The sequence below is a fragment of the Loxodonta africana genome, chromosome 2 (assembly GCF_030014295.1).
Source record: "Loxodonta africana isolate mLoxAfr1 chromosome 2, mLoxAfr1.hap2, whole genome shotgun sequence".
Taxonomy (NCBI): domain Eukaryota; kingdom Metazoa; phylum Chordata; class Mammalia; order Proboscidea; family Elephantidae; genus Loxodonta; species Loxodonta africana.
In genome coordinates this window covers 144129918-144153621 of record NC_087343.1, presented here as the reverse complement: position 1 = coordinate 144153621, position 23704 = coordinate 144129918, and the positions used below count along the sequence as shown (strand labels likewise).

At 39.3% G+C, this 23704-nt stretch overlaps 1 protein-coding gene across 1 annotated transcript in view; it reads right to left on the bottom strand.

Moving 5' to 3' along the window:
- PGGT1B (protein geranylgeranyltransferase type I subunit beta) overlaps nt 1–23704 on the bottom strand; it is an 86732-nt gene that overhangs the window by 12850 nt on the left and 50178 nt on the right. Inside the window, exon 7 of the mRNA XM_003404489.4 lies at nt 1438–1622. Within this exon, the coding sequence (XP_003404537.1) occupies nt 1438–1622 (185 nt within the window). The remainder of the gene's footprint in view (nt 1–1437; nt 1623–23704) is intronic.

The window sequence follows — 23704 nt, the reverse complement described above, 5'->3', positions numbered from 1 at the left end:
GTTCATTATTGTGATGCTTAATTTTTTATGTCAAGTGGCTAGCCATGGTTCCTAGCGGTTTGGCCAAACACTAGTCTAGTTGCTGTTCCATAACATAACCTAACATAATATAATCATCTTTCATAATTTAATTTAATCTAATGTAATCAGTCAATTAGTTAAAAAGGGACTTCACTTAGGATGTGTTCTGCCTCCAGACTATAAATAGATATTTTGACAGATATTGTTTTCTTCACTTTGCACACTTTCTGTCACCTGACCAACAGATCATGGGACATAAGCCTGTGGGAGTCAGCCTGCTGCCTATTCATGAATTTTGGGCTTGCCCATCTCCAACAACTGTGTGAGCCAACTCTTTGAAGTAAATCTCTCTCTGTATGTATATCTCATTAGTTCTGTTCCTCTAGAGAATCCGAAGACAATTACACTATTTTCTCTACTTTTGAATGTGCCTGAACATTTCTATAATTGGAAAAAAAAAAAGGTACACCTAAGGAATGGGACTGGAAGTGAGGGGAAACAAGATTTCATTTTAAATCATTCCATATTCAGAATTTATTTCAAGCATATGCATGAGTTTTGTTAAGAAAAAAATTTGAGATATTATACAGAAGAAGCAGCGTAGACTTTTGTTAGATTCCAGAAGACCAGAACTAGGTGATATTTCTTAAAGATGAAAAGGCAATTTTAACATTAAAAAAAAAACTTTTGGGTATCTAGTGGATAATAACCTTATAGCATTAAGTATATCAAAAGGTAGTAGAGGTGGGGAATCAATCTCTACTGTGTATATCTATCAATTGAGTTTCAGAAGGTTTGAGACAAATTACTGAATAATAGAAAATCTTAAATGTTTTTTTTAAGGAATAATCCATGGTTTCTCTTTTAAGATTAATGTTGTCGTTGTTAGCTGTCCTCAAGTCAATTATGACTCATGGTGACTCCATGTGTATAGAATAGAACTGTTCCACATGGTTTTCAAGGCTGTGACCTTTTGGAAGCACACTGCCAGGCCTGTGTTCTGAAGAGCCTCTGGGTGGGTTTGAACTGCCAACCTTTCAGCTAATAATCGAGCACTTAACAATTTGCATCACCCAGGGACTCACCCTCCCCTCAAACCTTTACTAGTATGACTTTCTGACAGATTCCTGCTCTGGATGGGCAGATGGTCAGTTTCAGTAAGGATATTTTTTATGACTTAATACCTACTTTCATTCCTAGGTTCTATGCTACTTGAGTTTCCTAAGAATGGAAATTTTCAAGTAGCACAAGAAGATAAGTGAATTCTATGGAAAAACCACACAAGAGTAGCTAGAGCAACAGGAAAAACTTAGTACCCTAAACCTAATAATATTTAATGTATATTACAAGGACCAATCCCTTTAGCACATTTCATATTATGGAGAATACGTTTCTCATTTTTATTAGTTCTCTTACCTTTAGAGTTGCTCCCACCCAAAAAGAATAACAGGTGTCTACAGGCTTATTAGGTCTTCCATGATAACCATTTTGTTGCCTCATTATACACCACCTCTTTATCCTGTTCAATTCTTTTTCTGAAAAAACTTCTTCTAGTTTACCCATCAGACACAGTGATGCAATGCCACAAAATGTCGATCCTCCTGTTAATCAAAATGATACAATGCTTTAAACTTCAAATTAGATGTCTACGAAAAGAGTACAAAATGGTTGTGAAAAACAACTGTTTAAACAATTCTAGAAGAATAGGGAAATAAACTAATATAAATTAAAAGGCAATTAATTATAATTTTAGAATAACCACTAAGAACTAGTGTCTTCAACAGTAAGTTGATTGTCAAAATAATAAAAAAAAATTAGAGCTATAAGAAACACTGTTATTGTTGTTAGGTGTCATCCAGTTGGTTCTGATTCACGGAGACCCTACTTATGAAAAAAAAAACTAAGACTCACGGAGATTAAGGAATTTGTTTAGAATTACATGGCTTATAGCAAAGTTGAAAATAAATCTAGGTCTACTGACCCCCTCCCTGTCCATGACTCTCACCAGAGTCTGATTTTAATTCCCTTAAAGACAGTATGTTACAATGTTCTTGCTCATGAATTGAGGTTCTATCTGCCTGAACCTAAAGACTGATTTTTTACATACAACATAAACAAGCTAGGAGCTGGTATGCAGATATGATATCTAGTCAGTTTAAGAATTTTAAGGAAAAAAATTAAAAAGGAGAGGAGAAAAAAATATATGGAAATACAAGCACAGCAGATTTTAAAATTTATCTATACTCACTATAAACCCACTACCATCAAGTCAATTTCGACTCATAGCGACCCTACAGGACAGGGTAGGACTGCCCCATAGGGTTTCCAAGGAGCAGCTGCTGGATTCAAGCGCTTACCTTTTGATTAGCAGTTGTAGTTCTCAACCACTGTGCCACCAGGGCTCCTAAACATATCTAGGTCTTAATCTCTAGACTCTGTGAATGTTACTTTCTATGGTCAAAGGGATCTCACAGATGTGATTAAGATCCTTGGGGACAATATGGAGAGATCATCCTGTATTATTTGGGTGTGTGCAGAGAAAGATTAGACTACAGAAAGAGGAGCAGGCAATGTGACCACAGAAGCAGACTGGAGTGCTGCAACCACAAGCCAAGGAATCCTGGCAGCCACCAGAAGCTGGGAGATGCAAGGAACAGATTCTCCCCTGGAGCCTCCAGGAGGAACTGGTGGCTCTGCTAACAGTTTGATTTTAGCCTTGTAAGACTTGGTTTAGATTTTTGGTCTCCAGAACTGTAAGAGGATAAATTTATTTGTTTAAAGTCCCTAGGTTTGTGATGATTTGTGACAGCAGCAATATGAAACTAATATGCCAACAAAAATAATTACTTTCCTCAAGAAATTTAACTGTTACTCTTCAAACTACTTGTGAGAATTCTTTAAAGCAAACTGGCACAATTTAAAGTACAAACACTCATTACTTTGCTCAAATCACCAGATTTTGAAAATGTTAACACCAGAAGTAAGCTTGGGCTCTGTCATGGATTGAACTGTGTCCCCCCTAAAATGTCTGTCAACTTGGCTAGGTCATGATTCCCAGTGTTGTGTGACTGTCCATCACTTTGTCATCTGATGTCATTTTCCTGTGTGTTATAAATCCTTTTTCTATGATGTTGATGAGGTGGGATTAGCAGCAGTTATGTTAATAAGGGAGGACTCAACCTATAGAATTAGGGTGTTTTTTAAGTCAATCTTTTTTGAGATACAAAGGAGAAGCAAGCAGAGAGACAGGGGGACCTCATACCACCAAGAAAGAAGCACCAGGAGCACAGTGTGTCCTTTGGACCCTAAGTTCCTGCACTGAGAACCTCCTCGATCAGGGAAGACTGATGACAAGGAGCTTCCCCCAGAGCCGACAGAGATAAGGCCTTCCCCTAGAGCTGGCACCCTGAATTCAGACTTCCAGCTTCCTTGACTATGAGAGAATAAATATCTCTTTGTTAAAGCCATCCACTTGTAGTATTTCTATTATAGCAGTACTAGATGACTAAGACAGGCTCTAAGTAGCCAAAACAGTCTATGCTTTAAAGCATGGGAGTATTTGGTGGTTCCCATGTGGCAGGCATGGGTTCCATTCCTGGCCAATGTACCTCATGCAAGGCCACCACTCGTCTGTCAGTGGTGGTTTGTGTGTTACTATGACACTGAACAATTTTGAGTGGAGCTTGCAGGCTAAGATTAACTAGAAAGAAAGGCCTCACCATCTATTTCCAAAAATCAGCCAGTGAAAACCCTAAGGCTCACGAGAGTCCAACCTGCAACTGATCATGCGGATGGCACAGAATTTAGCAACGTTCTATTTTATGGTGCCTGGAGTCACCAACCATGAGTCTGGGCCGACTTGATGGTAGCCAACAACAATGCTTTAAGCCAAAATTCACTTACCAACAGGTAAGTCCCTATCCCCAACAGTCTCTCTGTTTTACACAAACTGTAAAAACTTAGTTCTAAAAGACTGGACTAAACGCAGTATGCTAGAAGGGTGTTAGAGGTAGACATAAAACCAGCCAAGAAGTTTGACAATAAGTAGATTGAGAAGTATTATAAAAAAGCAGGCACAAGAACACAAAGACAGGATGAGGTCAATGATGCCTAAAATCTTAAAAATACTTCAAGAATATCACAACACTATATTAAAGTACAATACTAGAACTGCTTCTCATAATAACGACCTGAATTCATCAAGAAAAAGTTAAATTACATTCATTATGCCTTGAGAGAAGAAATGAAAATAATCTTTTTTACCTTAGGCATATAGTAATAAAAGAATATTAACGCAGTCATGGATTGAATTATATCCCCCCAAAAATGTGTGTATCAACTTGGTTAGCCCATGATTCCCAGTATTGTATGGTTGTCCTCCATTTTGTGGTTGTAATTTTATGTTGAGAGGATTAGGGTGGGATTGTAACACCACCCTTGCCCAGGTCTCCTCCCTGATCCAATGTAAAAGGAGTTTCCTAGGGTGTGGCCTGTGCCACCTTTTATCTTATAAGAGATAAAAGGAAAGGGAAGTAAGCAGAGAGTTGGGGATCTCATACCACCAAGAAAGCAGCACCGGGAGCAGAGCACGTCATTTGGACATGGGGTCCCTATCCCTGAGAAGCTCAACCAGGGGAAGGAATGATTGAGGACAAGGACCTTCCTCCAGAGCCAACAGAGAGGGAAAGCCTTTCCCTGGAGCCAACGCCCTGAATTTGGACTTGAAACCTACTAGACTGTGAGAAAATAAATTTCTCTTTGTTAAAGCCATCCACTTGTGGTATTTGTTATGGCAGCACTAGATAGCCAAGACAGACACATACTAATTAAGAGAATAATAAGATAAAGGAAAGATTCCCACCTGAAATGGTTAAATATGCCACCTAAAGCGATATGCTTCAGTTATATGGATAATTAACACATGTACAATACCTCAGTCATAAAGAATCATACCTGGAAGGGATCTATCCCAGTTCTTCCAGATGCAGTAAAGGTGGTGTTCCTGACCCTAGTCTTAGTTATCTACTGCTGCTGTAACAGAAACACCAAAAGCAGATGGCTTTAACAAAGAGTAATTTATTTCCTCATAGTACAGTAGGCTAAAAGTCCAAATTCAGGGCATCGGCTCCAGGGGAAGGCTCTCTCTCTATGCGCTCTGGAGGAAGGTCCTTGTCCTCAATCTTCGCCTGGTCGAGGAACTTCCCAGGTGCAGGAACCCCGGGTCCAAAGGACGCGCTCTGCTCCTGGTACTGCTTTCTTGGTGGTATGAGGTACCCCCGTCTCTGTTTACTTCTCTCTTTTATATCTCAAGAGACTGCCTCAAGATACAACCCAATCTTGTAGATTGAGTCCTGCCTTGGAAACCCTGGCAGCCTAGTGGCTAAGAACTATGGCTGCTAACCAAAAGGTCAGCAGTTCGAATCCACCAGGTGCTCCTTGGAAACCCTACTGGGGAATTCTACTCTGCCCTGCAGGTCACTATGAGTCAGAATTGACTCGATGGCAACAGGTTTGGTTTTTGGCTTTCACTAACACAACTGCCACCCATCATCTCTCATTAACATCAGAGAGGCAGGATTTACAATATATAGGAAAATCATATAACACTGGGAAGCATGGCCCAGCCAAACTGATACATACATTTTTGGGGGGACATAATTCAATCCATGGCAGTGACTTATATTTTAATAGTATAACAGTTATACATTAACTTATTGTACCTACAAGGCTTTACTGCTTATTTCAAGCATTTTCATATCATTTGTATATATCAAGTTATCTAAAAGAATCCGTGTCCTCTGAAATGTATAATTTAAAATGGTCAACAATGACATTGCTATAGATAAAGTAGAAAACCAAACAAATAGGTGCATAAGTAAGTATATCATTTACAGTTAAAATCAGGTAAACTGAGGTAAATTCATGGGTACAGAAGGCTTAGTTGAAGTTAGGCCAAACGGAGTTTACAGTTTCTCTTCTGATTAAGAAGTACACAGTACAGTTTCTCTTCTGATTAAGAAGTAGACATATTTTAAAAGAATCAAATTAATGAATCAAGTGAATTTATCTGAACTTTTACTAAAGTAAATTAAAATATTGTGAATCCTGACAAAAGAAACAGTTTTAGCCTTAGCAAAGAGGGAAAATTCAATTCTTCCAAAAATACATGAACATTTTACCCTAAATTCGTACAGTACTATCACACAAGAATCACTGGGAAAAACAGCATCATCATACTTGATAATCATTGACTGAGAGGGTACAATGTGCCTGTTTCATGACAAAGGGGCTCTGGCTAACCAGTAGCTGGAAAAGAGCAACTGAATTAAAAAAAAAAAAAATTAAAATGAAAGAAGTCATTATGTATTTTCTTTTTGTCTTAGTCACTGTTGTTGATTTTGTATTCACTGAGTGATTGTTTTTCTTTTCTTTTGATGTATAGGATTGTTAATTTCCTTTGTGGTTAACTTAGTATTTGCCTCTATTTTTCTAAGTTTAAAGCAATCTTTTATATCTTGATATCGCCTTGACTTCCTCTCTGTATGAAAGTTCCACGACTACATTATTTAGTTCCTCTTTTTTGTTCTAACGTCATCTTTACCAAACTTTCAGAGAGGAGTTAATACTAGTACTACTAAAGGTATTTCGGAGCATAGAAAAGAATGGAATACTCCTGAACTCATTCTACAAAGTCAGCATAGCCCTGATACCAAAACTAGGTAAAAAAAAAAAAAAAATTTTTTTTTTAAAGACGCCATAAAAAAGAAAATTACAGATCAATGTCTGTCATGAACATAGACACAAAAATGCTCAACAAAATTCTAGCCAATAGAATTTAATAACATTAAAAAAAAATTCACTATGACCAAGTGGGCTTCATACCAGGTATGCAGGGATGGTTCAACATCAGAAAAAACAATGTAATCCATCCACATAAATAAAACAAAAGATAAGAACCACATGATCTTATCAATTGATGCAGAAAAGGCATTGACAAAGTCCAACACCCATTCAGGATAAAAACTCTCAGCAAAGTAGGAACAGAAGGAAAATTCCTCACCACAATAAAGGGCATTTATACAAAGCCAACAGCCAACATCACCCCAAATGGAGACAGTCTGAAAGCATTCCCCTTGAGAACAGCAACCAGGCAACAATGCTCATTATCACCACTCTTATTCAACATTCGTCCTGGAAGTCCTAACCAGAGCAATGAGGCAAGAGAAAGAAATAAAGGGTATCCAAACTGGTAAGGCAGAAGTAAAAGTATCCTTATTTGCTGATGATACGACCTCATTCACAGAAAACCACCAAGAATCCACATGAAAACTATTGAAACTAACAGAAGAGTTCACCAAAGTATCAGGATACAAGATAAACATACAAAAATCAGTTGGAGAACGCTGAAGAGGAAATCACCAAATCAATACTATTTACAAGACACCAAGAAGATAAAATATTTTGGAATACATCTAACCAAAGACACCAAAGACTTTAATACAGTGAAAACTACAAGACATTACTGCAAGAAACTAAAACAGACCTGCATAAGTGGAAAAACATACCTTGCTCATGGATAGGAAGACTCAACATTGTGAAAACGTCAATTCTACCCAAAGTGATCTTCAGATACAATGCAATCCTGATCCAAATTCCAATGATATTTTTTAACGAGATGGAGAAACAAATCACCAAGTTCATATGGAAAGGGAAGAAGCCTCGGATAAGTAAAGCATTACTGAAGAACAACAACAAAGTGGGAGGCCTCACACTACCTGATTTTAGAACCTTTTTTTTATTATACCACCACAGTAGTCACAACAGCCTGGAACTGGTACAACAGATACACAGACCAATGGAACAGAATCAAGAATTTCAGAAGTAAATTCATCTGCCCATGAGCAGCTGATATTTGACAAAGGCCCAAAGTCCATTAATTAGGGAAAAGTCAATCTCTTTAAGAAATGGTGCTGACATAACTGGATATCCATCTGCAAAAAAAAAAAAAAAAAAAGACCCATACCTTACACCATGTACAAAAACTAGCTCAAAATATTCAAACCAAAGACCTAAGTATAAAATCTAAAACAATAAAGATCATAAAAAAAAAACAGGGATAATGCTAGGAGCCCTAATACATGGAATAAACATAATACAAAACATTACTAACAATGCACAAATGCCAGAAGAGAAACTAGGTAACTGGGAGCTCCTAAAAATCAAACACTTATGCTCATCCAAAGACTCCACCACAAGAGTAAAAAGACAATCTACAGACCTGGAAAAAAGTTTTGACTATGACATATTTCATCAGGGTGTAATCTCTAAGATCTACAAGATACTATAAAACCTCAACAACAAAAACGCAAATAATCCAATTAAAAAATGACAAAGGATATTAACAGGCACTTCACTGAAGAAGACATCCAGGCAGCTAATAGGTACTTGAGGAAATGCTTACGATCATTAGCTATTAGAGAAAGGCAAATCAAAACTACAATGAGATACCATCTCACCCCAACAAGGCTAGCATTAATCCAAAAAACACAAAGTAATAAATGTTGGAGAGGTTGTGGAGAGACTGGAACACTTACACACCGCTGGTGGGAATGTAAAATGGTATAACCACTTTGGAAATCAATTTGGCGCTTCCTTAAAAAGCTAGAAATAGAACTGCCATATGATCCAGCAATCTCACTCCTTAGAATATATCCTAGAGAAATAAGAGTCATCACACGAATAGATATACGCACACCCATGTTCACTGCAGCACTGTTCACAAGAGCAAAAAGATGGAAACAACCTAGGTGTCCACTGACAGATGAAGGGTTGAACAAATTATGGTATATTCACACAATGGAACAGTATACGACAATAAAGAACAATGATGAATCTGTGAAACATCTCAACATGAATGAATGGGGAAGGCATTATGCTGAGTGAAATCAGCCACAAAAGGACAAATTATAAAAACTCAAGAAAAGGATTAAATGAAGAAAAAAAATTCTTTAATGATTAGGAGATTGGGGAGGGCGGAAGGGGGAAATTCACTAACTAGATAGTAGACAACAATTCTTAGGTGAAGGGAAGGACAACACACAATATAGGGCATTCAGCACAATTAGATTAGACCAAAAGCTAAAAAGTTTCCCGAACACAACCAAACACTTTGAGGGACAGAGTAACAGGGGTGGGGGTCCGGGGACCATGGTTTCGAGGGACATCTAGGTCAACTGGCATAAGAAAGTTCATTAAGAAAATGTTCTGCATTCCACTTTGGTGAGTGGCGTCTGGGGTCTTAAAAGCTTGTGAGGGGCCATCTGAGATGCATCAACTGGTCTCAACCCACCTGGAGCAAAGGAGAGTGAAGAACACCAAAGACTCAAGGAAAATATTAGCCCAAGAGACAAAAAGGCCACATAATCCAGAGACTCCATCAGCCCACGACTAGAAGAACTAGATGGTGCCTGGCTTCCACCTATGACTGCCCTGACAGGGAACACAACAGAGTCCCTGACGGAGCAGGAGAAAAGTAGGGTGCAGAACTCAAACCCCAGTAAAAAGACCAGACTTAATGGTCTGACTGAGACTAAGGAACCCCAAAAAACATGGCCCCCGGAATCTCTGTTAACCCAGAACTAAAACCATTTCTGAAGCCAACTCTTCAGATAAAGATTAGACTGGACTCTAACATATAGTTCTTAGTTCAAGGAGATACATGAGACTAAATGGGCAACTCCTGTCTGGAGGTGGGATGAGAAGGTACAAAGGGACAGGAGCTGGTTGAATGGACACAGGAAACACAGGGTGGAAAGCGGGAATGTGCTGTCACCTTATAGGGATTACAACGATTGTCACATAACAATGTGTATAAATTTCTGTATGAGAAATTAACTTGAGCTATAAATTTTCATTTAAAGCACAATTAAAAAAAATTTCAAAAAAAAAAACGGTCAATATATTAACATTTGGATCAGGGAATTAGGAAGAAAAACACATACACATAAAGAAAGGAGATTATCACCAAACTGTAGTAGAGGTACACATCCAAAATTCAGCCTTCCAGGCAGGGGATGCAAACTGGGATACCGGAAAAACAATTCATCAAATACTTACTGAACGACTACAATGTACAAAAGCATGTAAGAAATAAGGAAGACATGATCAGCTTACAGTCTAGCAGAGAAGATAAACAGAGATAACCAAAAACCCATTGCCGTCAAGTCAATTCCGACTCATAGCGACCCGGTAGGATAGAGTAGAACTGCCCCATACAGTTTCCTGGTGGATTTGAACTGCTGACCTTTTGGTTAGCAGCTGTAGCTCTTAACCAGTATGCCACTATCCAAACAGAGATAAGTACCATAAAAACGGTCTGAACCAACTGTTATGGGAATAAAGGGAAAAGCTTCTTAGGGCTAGGGTAGATAAGACACTGGAAAAATTTTACAGAAGTGGACCAGTCAATTTGATGCTTTAGATACACACACTGTAATAACCCCCTAACAATAAAAACTTGTGAAACTAGGTAAAATGGATGCAAAAAACAACCTTGGATTCTAGAGCATCAGAGAGTTGAGGAAACGGACTGAGCACCGAGTGGAAGGAGACGCAGAACAAGGCTGGCAGGAAAAGAGATTTGTGGATCAATCGCCCTCTGCCTGTTGCCATGGAGCAGCCAAGGGTGAAGAACCCAGGAAAGTAACCACAGCCGGTGGCAGAGGGAAGCACAGGAGAGGTATAACATTGAAGTCAGGGAATCACAGGAAAGTACCTCTAGAGCGAGAGATAGACTGAGTCACCTGAGCCTTAGAGAAGGAGAAAGTATAGACGGGGGGCTGGGGGGGGCATATTTCCAGGAAAGTAATAGGGATAAACAGGGGCAAGTGAGAGCTCCAGTAACTCTGGTGAGTGAAGGAATGGAAAGAGGATGGGTATTGGTACAAGGACTGCTTGTCAGTGGAGCACCCGGCCATTTATATGGGAGCCACCCAGTGAAAAGTCAACTCACAGAGTAACAACTGGAGCCCCTACTCCAAGAGCCACCCCAGTACAGGCAGGCACCCTGCCTGCCATCATTAGTGTGTGTCCTGAGGTGCAGGCTGAGCCAAGGCTAGAAGCCCGCCTCCACCCCCGCCAGGCAAAGGAGGCCAGCACAACTGCACCAGTTACTGCATTAACAGCAGGACTACCCCATCCATTTGGGTAGCACTCGTGCACAGGGGATACGAAGACATCATGACCTGATCTCCAGAGAATGCACTAACTGTTACCACCAACGTGGAAAGACCTCATGGTCCCACAAGGGTTGTGGAGGAACCCTGTTCACTCAACACTTGTCACATAATATCAGGGAAAGAACCTGCTTTCCCACCTCCACTCAATCCAGTAAGGGAAGACCATCTAGTGAGAGGAAATTGTGCCCAGCCAACAGACGCCACCAAAGTCACACATAGAAAAGAACCACAAAACAACAAAAATCAAAATAATACAAAGGAAGAAAACATTCAAAAGAGAAAGAGAAGAAAAAAAGCTTGGAGACATCGAAACAAACAAAAAATCAGCACAAACATACATACAATTAATAAAGAAATATATAAATAAATAGACACCCAATGCCGCAGAGACAGCAGACAATAACAAATCATATGAACAAATGGCATAAGATGCCTCAAACAAGTGAACAAAATAAAGGGGCAGAAAATCTTCCTCAGGAAGAAATGGTAATGAAACTACTTGATATGGAATTCAAAAGACTTATATATAAGATCCTCAAAGAGATCAAGGAAAACACAGACAAAATCCTAGAAGAACTCAGGAAAACAATACAAGAACAAAATGTCAAAAGAAATAGACAATTAGAAACCATACAAAACAAAAACTAGAAATCCAGAAGATTAACAATGAGATACCAGAAATAGATAACTCAATAGAAGGATACAAAAGTAGAATTGAAGCAACGGAAGAAAGGAATCAACGAAATTTAGGATAAATCCCTTAATACTAATCTGTTTGGGTAACAACTAGAAAAAAAGAACGAAGAAAGCCTAAGAGTTACACAGAACACTACCAAGAGGAAGAATTTACACATAATTGGAATTCTAGAACAGGAGGAGAGAAAACAAGGCAGAGAAATTTTGAAGATTTACTGACAGAAAACTTCCCTAATATCATGAAAGATGAGAAGGATTCCATTCAAGAAGCTCAATGAACCCCAAAAGGACAGACCCTGAAAGAGTTACCAAGACACATCATAATCAAACTTTCCAAAACCACAAAGAGAATTCTGAGAGCAACTCATGAAAAACAAAATTAGTACCTACAAGGGGGCACCTGTAAGACCAAGGGCTGATTTCTCAGCAGAAAACATGACGGCAAGAAGGCAGTGGGATGACATAAATAAAACCCGGAAAGAAAAGAATTGCCAACCAAGAATAATATATCCAGCAAAATGATCTTTCTAATACAATGGAGAAACTAGGACATTCCCAGATAAACAGAAATTAGGGAAACTTACAAGAGATATTAAAGGGAGTGCTTCAGCCAGAGAACTAATGACATGAGACAACAACCTAAGACAAAGACACATGACGGCATCTCACAGATACCAATCCAGATAAATACTTCACAAAATTAAAATAAAGCTAAAAACTGAAAACGGAACTGGTGATGTCAATCTGTAGATGACGACAACTTCAAAACAAAAAGTGGAAATAAATGGTGGAGTTATAGAAGTTCCATATGGACAGGAAGTTAAGGTGATATTAAATATAAGACAGTTTTAAACTTTAGGAAATTAAATCTCAGAGTAACTATATATAAAAAAAAAAAAAAACCTATTCACCAAAATAAAGAAGAAAATCAAAAAGACTCAGCACAGAAAATTAAACGGAACAAAGAAACCATTAACACCACAATAAAAAGCGTAACAAAATGGTAGCAGTAAATTCATACCTATAGATAAGCACATTGAATGCAAATGGTTTAAATGTACCAGTCAACAGACAGTGGCAGAATGGATTAAAAAAACATGACCCATCAATATGTTGCCTACAAGAGACACACCTTAGACACAAAAATATTTCAAAAAACAAAACAAAACCCAAACCCATTGCTGTCGAGTCAATTTCAACTCATAGCGACCTACAGGACAGAGCAGAACTGCCCGATAGGGTTTCCAAGGAGTTCCTGCTGGATTCAAACTGCCAACCTTTTGGTTAGCAGGGTATCCAAAATAAATAGAAAAGGAGCAGCCAAAGAAGCCCACAGTCATCAAAAAAAGGAAATACAGTTAGCCTCCACTTCTTGAAGGTCCGCTTCAAGACGCTTTGCTTTTATAAAAGACCTACATTAGTACCTGTTCTCACTAGCTGAAAGAAATACAAAGAGGATTTTTGCTTTTAGGACAAAAGGCAAAAAGCAGAAATAAGGTCCAGCATTTGTTTTGCAATGAGCTGTTAAAGAGGCAGTGCACACCCTGAGGAGCTACAGTGGTGAAGCCAAGCTCATTCCACAGGAATCACATTCAACATTTCAGCATCAAGCCCCGACAGCTTTGAACTGTGTCTGTAGGCATCTGTGCTTTAATTCGATTTGTGGATCCTTTAGCAAGATGTGTCCTAAAGTGAACAAAATAAAGACACTGTGCATGCACTGAATTTGCTTGTGTCTTTTACCATTCATAGTATTTGTATATGCAAAAAGAATCATGAAAGCTGTTGACATTATTTCTACTTTATTTAGGCTGTTTATTTATCATATAATTCCTACTGTTACCATATGCTAGTATTATTTTGGAGCCCTGGTGGCACAGTGGTTAACAGTTAAGAGCTCAGCTGCTAACCAAAAGCTGGCAGTTCAAATCCCCAGTCGCTCCTTAGAAACCCTATGGTGCAGTTCTACTCTGTTCTATAGGGTTGCTAAGAGCTGGAATCAATTCAAGGGCAATTTTTTTTTTTGGTTTAGTGTTATCTTAGGTATTATGTGTTATTTAGTATGACTTGGTAGGTTATTTTTTAAGGTCTGGGAACGCTCAGAAAAACTTCCCATATAAATTGATGGTAATGCCATTTCATCTTAACAAAAGGTTTCACAGGAACACTCTACTTTTGGATAGCAGAAGAAAACTGTACTAAAGATTAGAGCAAAGAGATAAAATAGAAAACAGAAAACAGAATCAACAAGGCTAGAAGCTGGTTCTTTGAGAGGGTCAGTAAAACTGACAAAGTACTGGCCTAACTGACAATGGAAAAAATGAGAAGGTGCAAATAACCCAAATAAGAAATGAGACAGGTGACATTACAACAGAATCAACAGATCATACCAGATGTCATGGATTGAATTGTGTCCCCCCAAAAAATATCTATCAACTTGGTTAGGCCATGTGTGGTTATCCTCCATTTTGTGATTTTCCTATGTATTATAAATCATAATCTTTGCCTGTGGTTAAAGAGAATTAGGGTGGGATGCAAATACCCTTGTTCAGGCCACATTCCTGTTCCAATGTAAAAGGATTTTCCCTGAGGTGTGGGAAGCAAGCAGAGACTTGGGGACCTCATACCACCAAGACAGCAGCACCAGGAGCAGAGCACGTCCTTTGGACATGGGGTCCCCGTGCCTGAGAAGCTCCTTGACTATAGGAAGACTGAGAACAAGGACCTTCCTCCAGAGCCAACAGAGAGAGAAAGCCTTCCCCTGGAGCTGATGCCTTGAATTTGGACTTTTAGCCTACTTCACTGTGAGGAAACAAATTTCTCTTTGTTAAATCCATCCACTTGTGGTATTTCTGTTATGGCAGCACTAGATGACTAAAACACCAGGATATTATGAAAAACTGTACTCCAACAAATTTGAAAACCTAAAAGAAATGGACAAATTTCTGGAAACACACTACCTACCCTAAACTGATACAAAGAGAGATAGAAACTTAGAACAGACCGATAACAAAAAAAGAAATTGAACACATCATAAAAAAACTCCCAAGGAAAAAAAGCCCCAGCCTAGACAGCTTCACTGGAGAATTCTACCATTCAGAAGAGTTGACACCAATGCTATTCAAGCCATCTCAGAACGCAGAAAAGGAAGAAATACTCTCTAATTCATTTTATGAAGCCAGCATAACCCTGATACCAAAACTAAGCAAAAAAGACACCACTAAAAAAATGAAAATTACAGACCAATATCCCTCGTGAATATAGATACAAAATTCTAGCCTACAGAATTCAATGGCATAAAAAAAAACAAAAACAAAACACCATGATCAAGTGGGATTAACACCAGAAGCAAGGAGAAAATCGGAGCAACTCACCACATAAATAAAACAAAGCAAAAGAATCATATGATCATCTCAATCTATGCAGAAAAGGCATCTCATAAAATCCAACACCTTTTCCTGGTAAAATCTCTTAGCAAAATTGGAATAGTAGGGAAATTCCTCAACATAATTAAGGGCATATATGCCAAAACCAACCGGAGCCCTGGTGGCACAGCGGTTAAAAGCTCAGCTGCTAACCAAAAGGTTGGCAGTTCGAATCTACCAGCTGCTCCTTGGAAATCATATGGGGCAAGCTCTACTCTGTTCTACAGAGTTGCTATAAGTCGGAATCAACTTGATGGCAACAGGTTTGGTTGTTATACAAAACTAATGGCCAACATCATTAACAGAGAAAGACTGAGAACATTCCCCTTGAGAATGGGAATGAGACAAGGTTGCCCTTTATCAGCACTCTTATTCAATACTGTACTGGAAGTTCCACCTAGAGGAATAAGGCAAGAAAGGGAAAAAAAGCATATTTGAATTGGAAAGGAAGAAGTAAAACTATCCTTATTTTCAGATGACATGATCCTATACATAGAAAATCCCAAATACGCCACAATAAAGTTACTGGAACTAGTAGAAGGTTTCAGCAAAGTGGCAGGGTACAAGATCAGCATGCAAAAATCAGTTGGGTTCCTCTACACTAACAAGGAGGACTCGGAAAAGGAAATCAAGAAATCGATACAATTTACAATAGCCCCCAGAAAGATAAAACACCTAGGAATGAACCTGATCAGGGACATAAAAGATTTATACAAGGAAAACTAAAATACACTACTGCAAAAAACTAAAAGAGATCTACATAAATGGAGAAATATTTCATGCTCATGGACTGGAAGACTTAACACTGTGAAAATGTCAATACTACCAAAAGCAGTCTACAGATATAATGTAATCCTGATCCAAATCCCCAAAACATTCTTTAATAAAATGAAAAACTAATCTCTAACTTTATATGGAAAAGGAGGCCCCGAATAGCTAACAGAATACTGAAGAAGAACAAAGTAGGAGAACTCTTACTTCTTGATCTTGAAACTTACTATACAGCCATGGTAACTGAAACAGCTTGGTACTGGTTCAATGACAGACACAGAGCAATGGAACAGAATTGAGAACCCAAAAGAAAACCCATCCACATACAGGTAGCTGATCTTCAACAAAGGGTTAAAGTCCATTCAATGGGGAAGAAATGGTGCTGGAAAAACTGGATATCCAAATGTAAAAAAATGAAACAGGATTCATACCTCACATCATACACAAAAAATAACTCAAAATGGATCAAAGGCCTAAATATTAAAGCTACCACTATAAAGTTTCTGGAAGATAGCATACGGTCAAAACTAGGGAACCTAATTTTCGGCATAGTCTATCCAACAAAACTAAAAATGTACGAACGACAGAAGATAAGTTAGATAACTGGGACCTCCTAAAAATTAAACACTTATGCTCACCAAAGACTTTATCAATGGAGTAAAAAGAGAACCTACAGACTGTGAAAAAATCTTTGGCAATGACATATCTGATAAGGGTCTAATCTCTAAAATATATAGAAAACTTCAACTCGACAACAAAAAGGAACAATCCAATGAAAAAATGGGCAAGGGACAAGAAGAGACACTTTCCCAAAGAGGACATTCAGGCAGCTAACAAATACATGAAAACATGCTCATGATCATTAACCACTGTTGTTGTGTGCTGTTGAATCAATTCCGACTTATAGCGACCCTATAAGACAGAGCGGAACTGTCCCATAGGGTTTCCAAGGAGCATCTAGTGGATTCAAACTGCTGACTTATAGCAACCCTATAGGACAGAGTAGAACTGTCCCATAGGGTTTCCAAGAAGCGTCTGGTTAGCAGCCTTAGCTCTTAACCACTTCGCCACCAGGGCTCCACCATTAGCCACTGCCAAAAAACCCACTGCCGTCGAGTAGATTCCAACTCATAGTGGCCCTATAGGACAGAGTAGAACTGCCCGATAGAGTTTCCGAGGAGCGCCTGGCGGATTTGAACTGCTGACCTCTTGGTTAGCAGCTGTAGCATTTAACCACTGTGCCACCAGTGTTTCTCCATTAGCCATTAGGGAGATACAAATCAAAAAAAGCATGAGATACCATTGCTCCTGCAAAAATGGCAACAATTAAAAAAACAGAAAAATGCTGTCAAGATTGCGCGGGGGAATTGGAACTCTCATATGTTAGAAATAGAAATACTGTATGATCCAGCAATCCCACTCCTATATACATATCTTAGAGACTTAAGAGCAGTGACACAAATAGACCTATGTTCATTGTAACACTATTCACAATAGCAAAAATATGGAAACAACCTAAGTGCCCATCAACAGATAATGGATAAACAAATTGTGGTACATACATACAATGGACTACTAGGCAATTATAAAGAATAATGAGCAGTGTGTGAAATATCTTTTAATATGAACAAATCTGGAGGACATTATGGTGAGTAAAATAAGTCAATCGCAAAAAGAAAAATATCACATAGTCTCATTTTTACAAAAAGTTAAGAACAGGTGTACACACAGAAAGCAACATTCTTTGATGGTGTAATGGACCACTGTGATATCTTGTGGAAGGGACAGGCGATCAACGTCCCTGCGGACTAAATTATGACACAGGGCTGATATGCCCATGAGGTAGAACAAGCGAAGCTGGATTGCTGGCTTTGCCAGCTGAAAGTAAACTGCTTCTGGAGGTCCTTCTAAACTGTAACTGAGAAAAAGGCATTGGCCAAATGAATAGCTGCTCACCAGGTACCAGATGAATTAATTCGCTCAAGCAATGAAACCGCATCTGGAACAGCAACTGCGAGTGACCACTCGGTTATGTTTACAATAATCCACTGTCATTCTCCAAGATTTTTTTTTTTTTTTTTGCACAGGCCAAACAGGTGAGTTGAATGGACGTGTAGTGGGAATCATCACTTCTGCATCCTTCAAGTCCTTGATGGTGACAGTCATCTCTGCAATCCCTCCAGATATGCGGTATTGCTTCTGGTTTAGTATTTTCCTAGGTAGGGGCAGTTCCAATGGCTTCCACTTGGCTTTTTCTACCACAATAGCCCTCCTCCACTTGTCAGGAATCCAAAGTGGGGGTTCTGCCAGTTGCTGTGCATATCTGTTACAATTATGCATTATAAACCAGGGAAATTATGACAGGATGGGTTCAGGCTCCCACTGGACCGACTGTGAGACAAACCTGAGCTAAAACTCCATTAACAAACTGACCTCCATACATCCTCACTCTGACTGGTGGGTCAAAGTGACGTTTTGGGACTCCTGGAACTACTGTCAGTTCAGAGCTAGTATCCAGTAATCCCTGAAAAGTCAGATTATTCCTTTTCCCTAATGAACAGCTGCTCTCGGAAAAAGGCTGCAGATCCCTTTGGGGAAGGCTGGGAGAAAGATTAACAGTACAAATTTTCGGCAATGTAGTGGGGTCTCGGCTCCCCTTCATTAAAGGGATTGTGGGTCTGTCAACTTGCTCAAGTCTGGGAACTGACTGAGGGGCCGTGACTCTCTATTTTGGTGATTTGCATTAGACTGCTGTTCACTTGACCTAGAAATCTTCTGCTTGTACAGATCAAGTAAATATTTAGTAGATTTCCCATTTTTTAACTGCTAGGGACACCATGACTAAGTAGCCAACACCACAAGTCCATATGAGTCGGACTCTTCTGATTATTGCTTTGACTCTGCTGTCAATTATGGTAACTACACTCAACTTGTATTTGTTGATTGAGTGCTGCCACTTGGCCCCTACCACCATGGGGTCCAATTAGACTCTTCGTGGTTAGGTGTCTTAATTCAGTTAGGGCAGTCCCCACTGTCAAAAAGCATACATAAAGCAGCAATCACAGCAGTCTTCAAGGATACTGGGGCTCCGTTCAAAAATTTGTTCCTCACCGTTGTGGCAAAAGATGTGTTCTCTGGGCACTCCATCTGCAGGTCTGGGGGTTTAACATGATAAATCCACTCTAACACACCAATTTCCCTAAGCCTTTAGATACCTTCTTCTACAGTATACCAAGGCAGGTCTGATACTTCAACCTGATTTAATGTAGGCTACTACATAATCCATGCTTTAGCAAACTAAATAAACTATCAGATCCTTTCCTAACCTCTTGAGCTTAAACACTGAATAAAGAATTTGTGCTTAGTGGGCTCATATCAATAAACTCATACTGGTCCACCTTTATATTCCTTGCACCATTTTCCCATACCCTTAATAGCCATTTCCACACACATCCCCCACGTTTTTGTTTGTACATATTAGAAAAGTCAACCAGTTCTTTTGGAGTGTAGTGTACCTCCTCTCAGGTCACATTTTGTACTTTACCTTTTGGGGCTCGCTGGACCTTAAGTATAGTTATCGGTCTAGAAGCTAAAGTGGGTGGTGGGGGGAGGTGCTTTTAAATACCAGTTATGACCATGTGATCAGCTGCATAAATGAGGACTGTAATTGTTATCAGTATTTCTTCCTTGTATGTGTGCATCTAATATTTTTGTTTTCTTCACTTATATACACGATGTAAACAGGGCTAGTACGTTTTCAGTTGTACGCATGCTAGTTGTATCAGGTTAGGAGCAAGTATGAGTTTGTAATTGTCTTTATTTAGAGACCGTGTATAGTTTAAGGAGATGTGTACAGGTGCCGGGTTGACAAGGGGTAGTCTGTGATGGTTACAGTTGTGTGTCAATGTGGCTGGGCCATGATTCTCAGTAGTTTGAGTGTTATGTAATGATGCAGTCATCTTCCATGATGGGATGAGCCAATCAGTTGAAGGGGAGTTTCTTCAGGGCTGTGGCCTGCATCCAATAAACACAATATATAAATAGATGCTCTGGCAAAGCTCTCTCACTTGCTCCAGATTCTGCATCAGGGTCATCATCATCTGACCTCTGGTTCTTGGGATTTGAGCCAGCAGCCTGCCATCTTACCTGCCAATGTTGGGATTTGTCAGCCTCTGGAGACTGTGAGCTAGCAGCCTGCTGTCTGACCTATCAATCTTGGGTTCATTAGTTCCTGCAGTTTCGTGAGAAGGCAGAAGCCTCCACAGACTTGGGACTCATCAGCCTCTACAACAGCATGAGCCATTTTCTTGATATAAATCTCTCTCTACATATACATATTCTTTACTGGTTTTTCGTCTCTAGAGAACACATTCTAAGACAGATGCTTACCAGGAAGGGAAGGGCAGGGAGGGGGAATCACTTTCTAGACAGTAGACACTTGTAATTTTGGGTGATGGGAACGGCAATACCCAAAACGGGTGAAATCTGTACAACCTGACCAAGGTAAATGAAGACACAAGGAAGTACGCAAGAGCAAGGGACAATTTTGGTAAATGTTATAACACACAATTTTACAACAACAATAGTAACAACCAAAAATGTGTAGTTACACAAAGAGACACATATGAGCATATGTGTATAAGAAGGCACATGTGAATATATCTATATATGGGTGTGCATATACAGGTGCATCTGTAAGCATATGTATATACATGTTTATGTATGCTGCATATATACTCACATATATAATTAATCACATGGGAGGCACAGTTACGGATACTTCCCAGACATAACCAAATACCTCATGGGTTTGGATAAATGGGTTTGAAGGCCTGGGCACATAGTTTTGTGGGACAACTCAGATAATTGGCATAAAATAGTTCATAAAGATAACGGTTTACATCCTAATTCAGTGAGTAGCTTCTGGGGTCTTAAAAGCTTGTGAGTGGCCATCTAAAATACAACTATTGGTCTCTACTCATCTGGAACAAAAAATAATGAAGGAACTGCAGACTCAAAGAAACTAGTCCACAGGACTAATAGCCATATGAACCCTGGCATCATATAACCTGAGACTAGAACTAGATGGTGCCCAACTACTACTACCAAGCATCCTGACTAGGGACATAATAGAAGGTCCTGGATAGAAAGGGAGAAAAATGTAGAACAAAACTCAGATTCCTAAAGAAGGTCAGACTTACTGAACCAACAGAGACTAGAAGAACCCCTGAGACTACTGCCCTAAAATACCCATTGAACTTGGAACTGAAGCCACTCCTGGGGTTCACCTTTCATCCAATAATAGGCTGGCATATAAAATAAATAGTATCACCTGTGAACACCGTGCTCCCTTAAATGATCAACTATATGAGACCAAACAGTCAACATTTATCCTAAAACAAAGGTGAAAAGCTAAGGAGGTACCGGGAACCTAGGTAAATGGAAATAGAATGAACATATTGAGAATGTTGACACATTGTGAAAAATATAACCAATGTCATGGAATAAGTTGTATAGGAACTGTTACTATGGGTACTTAAATTGCTACGTAAACTTTCACCTAAAACACAATATTTAAAAAACTTTTATTTTTTTTAAACAGAGAAGGGATACTGGAACTAGACAAGGAAAGATGGGTAAAAATTTGAAGATTAAGCAAAGGAAAATGAGGGGAGGCAGCTAGGGAAGCATTTCAAGGAAAGGAAAAAGAATATTAGCAAGGTTTAGAGGGAAAAACATTTGGAGAACACTTAATTTTTTAAAAAAATTTACAGGTTAGAGTGCATGGAAAGGATCACTCACACACAGATCTACAATACTAAGCAAGAACTGGATCACAGAAAACCTTAAATACTAAACTAAGAGATCTAAATGTGGGGGAATGAGTAAGCACGCTGAGTAACAGTACTGCATAAGCACACGGGTTAAGGTGGGTTATAACACCTAATATCTAAGCCTAGGTACTGAGTAAAATGACAATAATTATTGTGGTGGTTTTGTGCTATGTCAACTTGTCTTAGCTGGAATTCTGTTTCCCAGAATCCCCTTCAGTGTATGGTCTGGAGTTAAGAGTTAGAAAATAGAGAAATCGGTGTGAGATTTAGAAGGTGGAAGTGAAGCAACAGCTATTGCCCTGGTTACGGTTAGAGGAGGTAAGTGACAAATGCAGAGTTGCCGTAAGATTCCAGCTTGCCCTTACTCTCCCACATACTTGGCATCCAAGTTTCTTTTTCCTTACTTCTGGCCCTGTTGAGCTCAGGCCCACCAACAGCTGCAGAAGCTACCATCCTCCACAGCCTTCTCTAACCACCATGATCACACTCTGGCAGCTGGATGTGCCTGGCTTTCCAGATTTCCCTGCAAGGTCTGCCTTGTTCACCTGTGCCATTGCTTCAGGAGGGCTAGTGTGACTTTTCCCTGATTCACCAACTACCCTTTACAGGCCCTTACTTCTCCATCTTCTTCCACAATTGTGTATAATCTTATTCCTATAATAAACCTCTTATTCTTTAATATTCGTAGTGGTTTTGCTTCTCTGACTGAACCCTAATACAGAGACGCCTATCATCAGAGGGCTAGTGTGAGGATGAAATAAGACTGTACATAAAGTATCACACAATATCTGGCACACAGCAGATGCTTAATAAACAAGTAATTTTCCTGTTAATTTGCAAATCAGGGATTATAAGCTGGTGACCTATGGAGGATAAATGGTTTGAACGGCAAATTAAAAACAAAATAACAAATCTAAGTAAGAGATTAAACACCTAAAATTTTGCATTTCTAGCTTCACCTGAAATATCAGGAGATCTAGTAATACTTGTTCCACATTCCTGCATAGCTACAGGCTTGAGAAGAAGGAAAGAGAAGATCATTGTGAAAATGTGTAGTTTGAGATACGCGATGTGACGTCAAGGTAACGTGCCTGGTAGGCAGATAGAAAGGGGGCTGTGCAGCTCAGGTGCAACATGAACATTTGGAAACAGTGTTCAGTGCCATCAACACAGAGATGATTGATGAAGAACCATGTGTTAACTCTTTCAATATGTGTCAAGAGTGTTATGGGTGTGGGGATATAGCAGTGAATAAAACATGCTAAAAGCTCTTCTTCTGAAGCTTGTATTATGGGGGGGACGACACAGGCAATAATCAAATAGATAAAACATAGACATTTATAAAATATTAGTGATATGGAGAAAAACAGAAAGGGCATAGGAATTTGGGGGTGAGAGAATGGGTCACTGAAAAAATATCATTTGAGCAAAAACCTAAAGGATGGGAGGGAAACTCAAGTGCATGAAGAGATGAGTAACATTCTACGTAGAGGGAATAAACCAAGACCTGTCCGTTGCCTTTGAGTCAATTATGACTCACACTGACCATATAGGGCACAGCAGAACTACCCCACAGGGTTCCCAAGGAGTAGCTGGTGGATTTGAGCTGCTGACCCTTTGGTTGGCAGTCACCGCTCTTAACCACCGCACCACCAGGGCTCCTTGTAGAGGGAATAAACCAAATCCACTGCCGTTGAGTTGATTCTGACTCATAGTGACC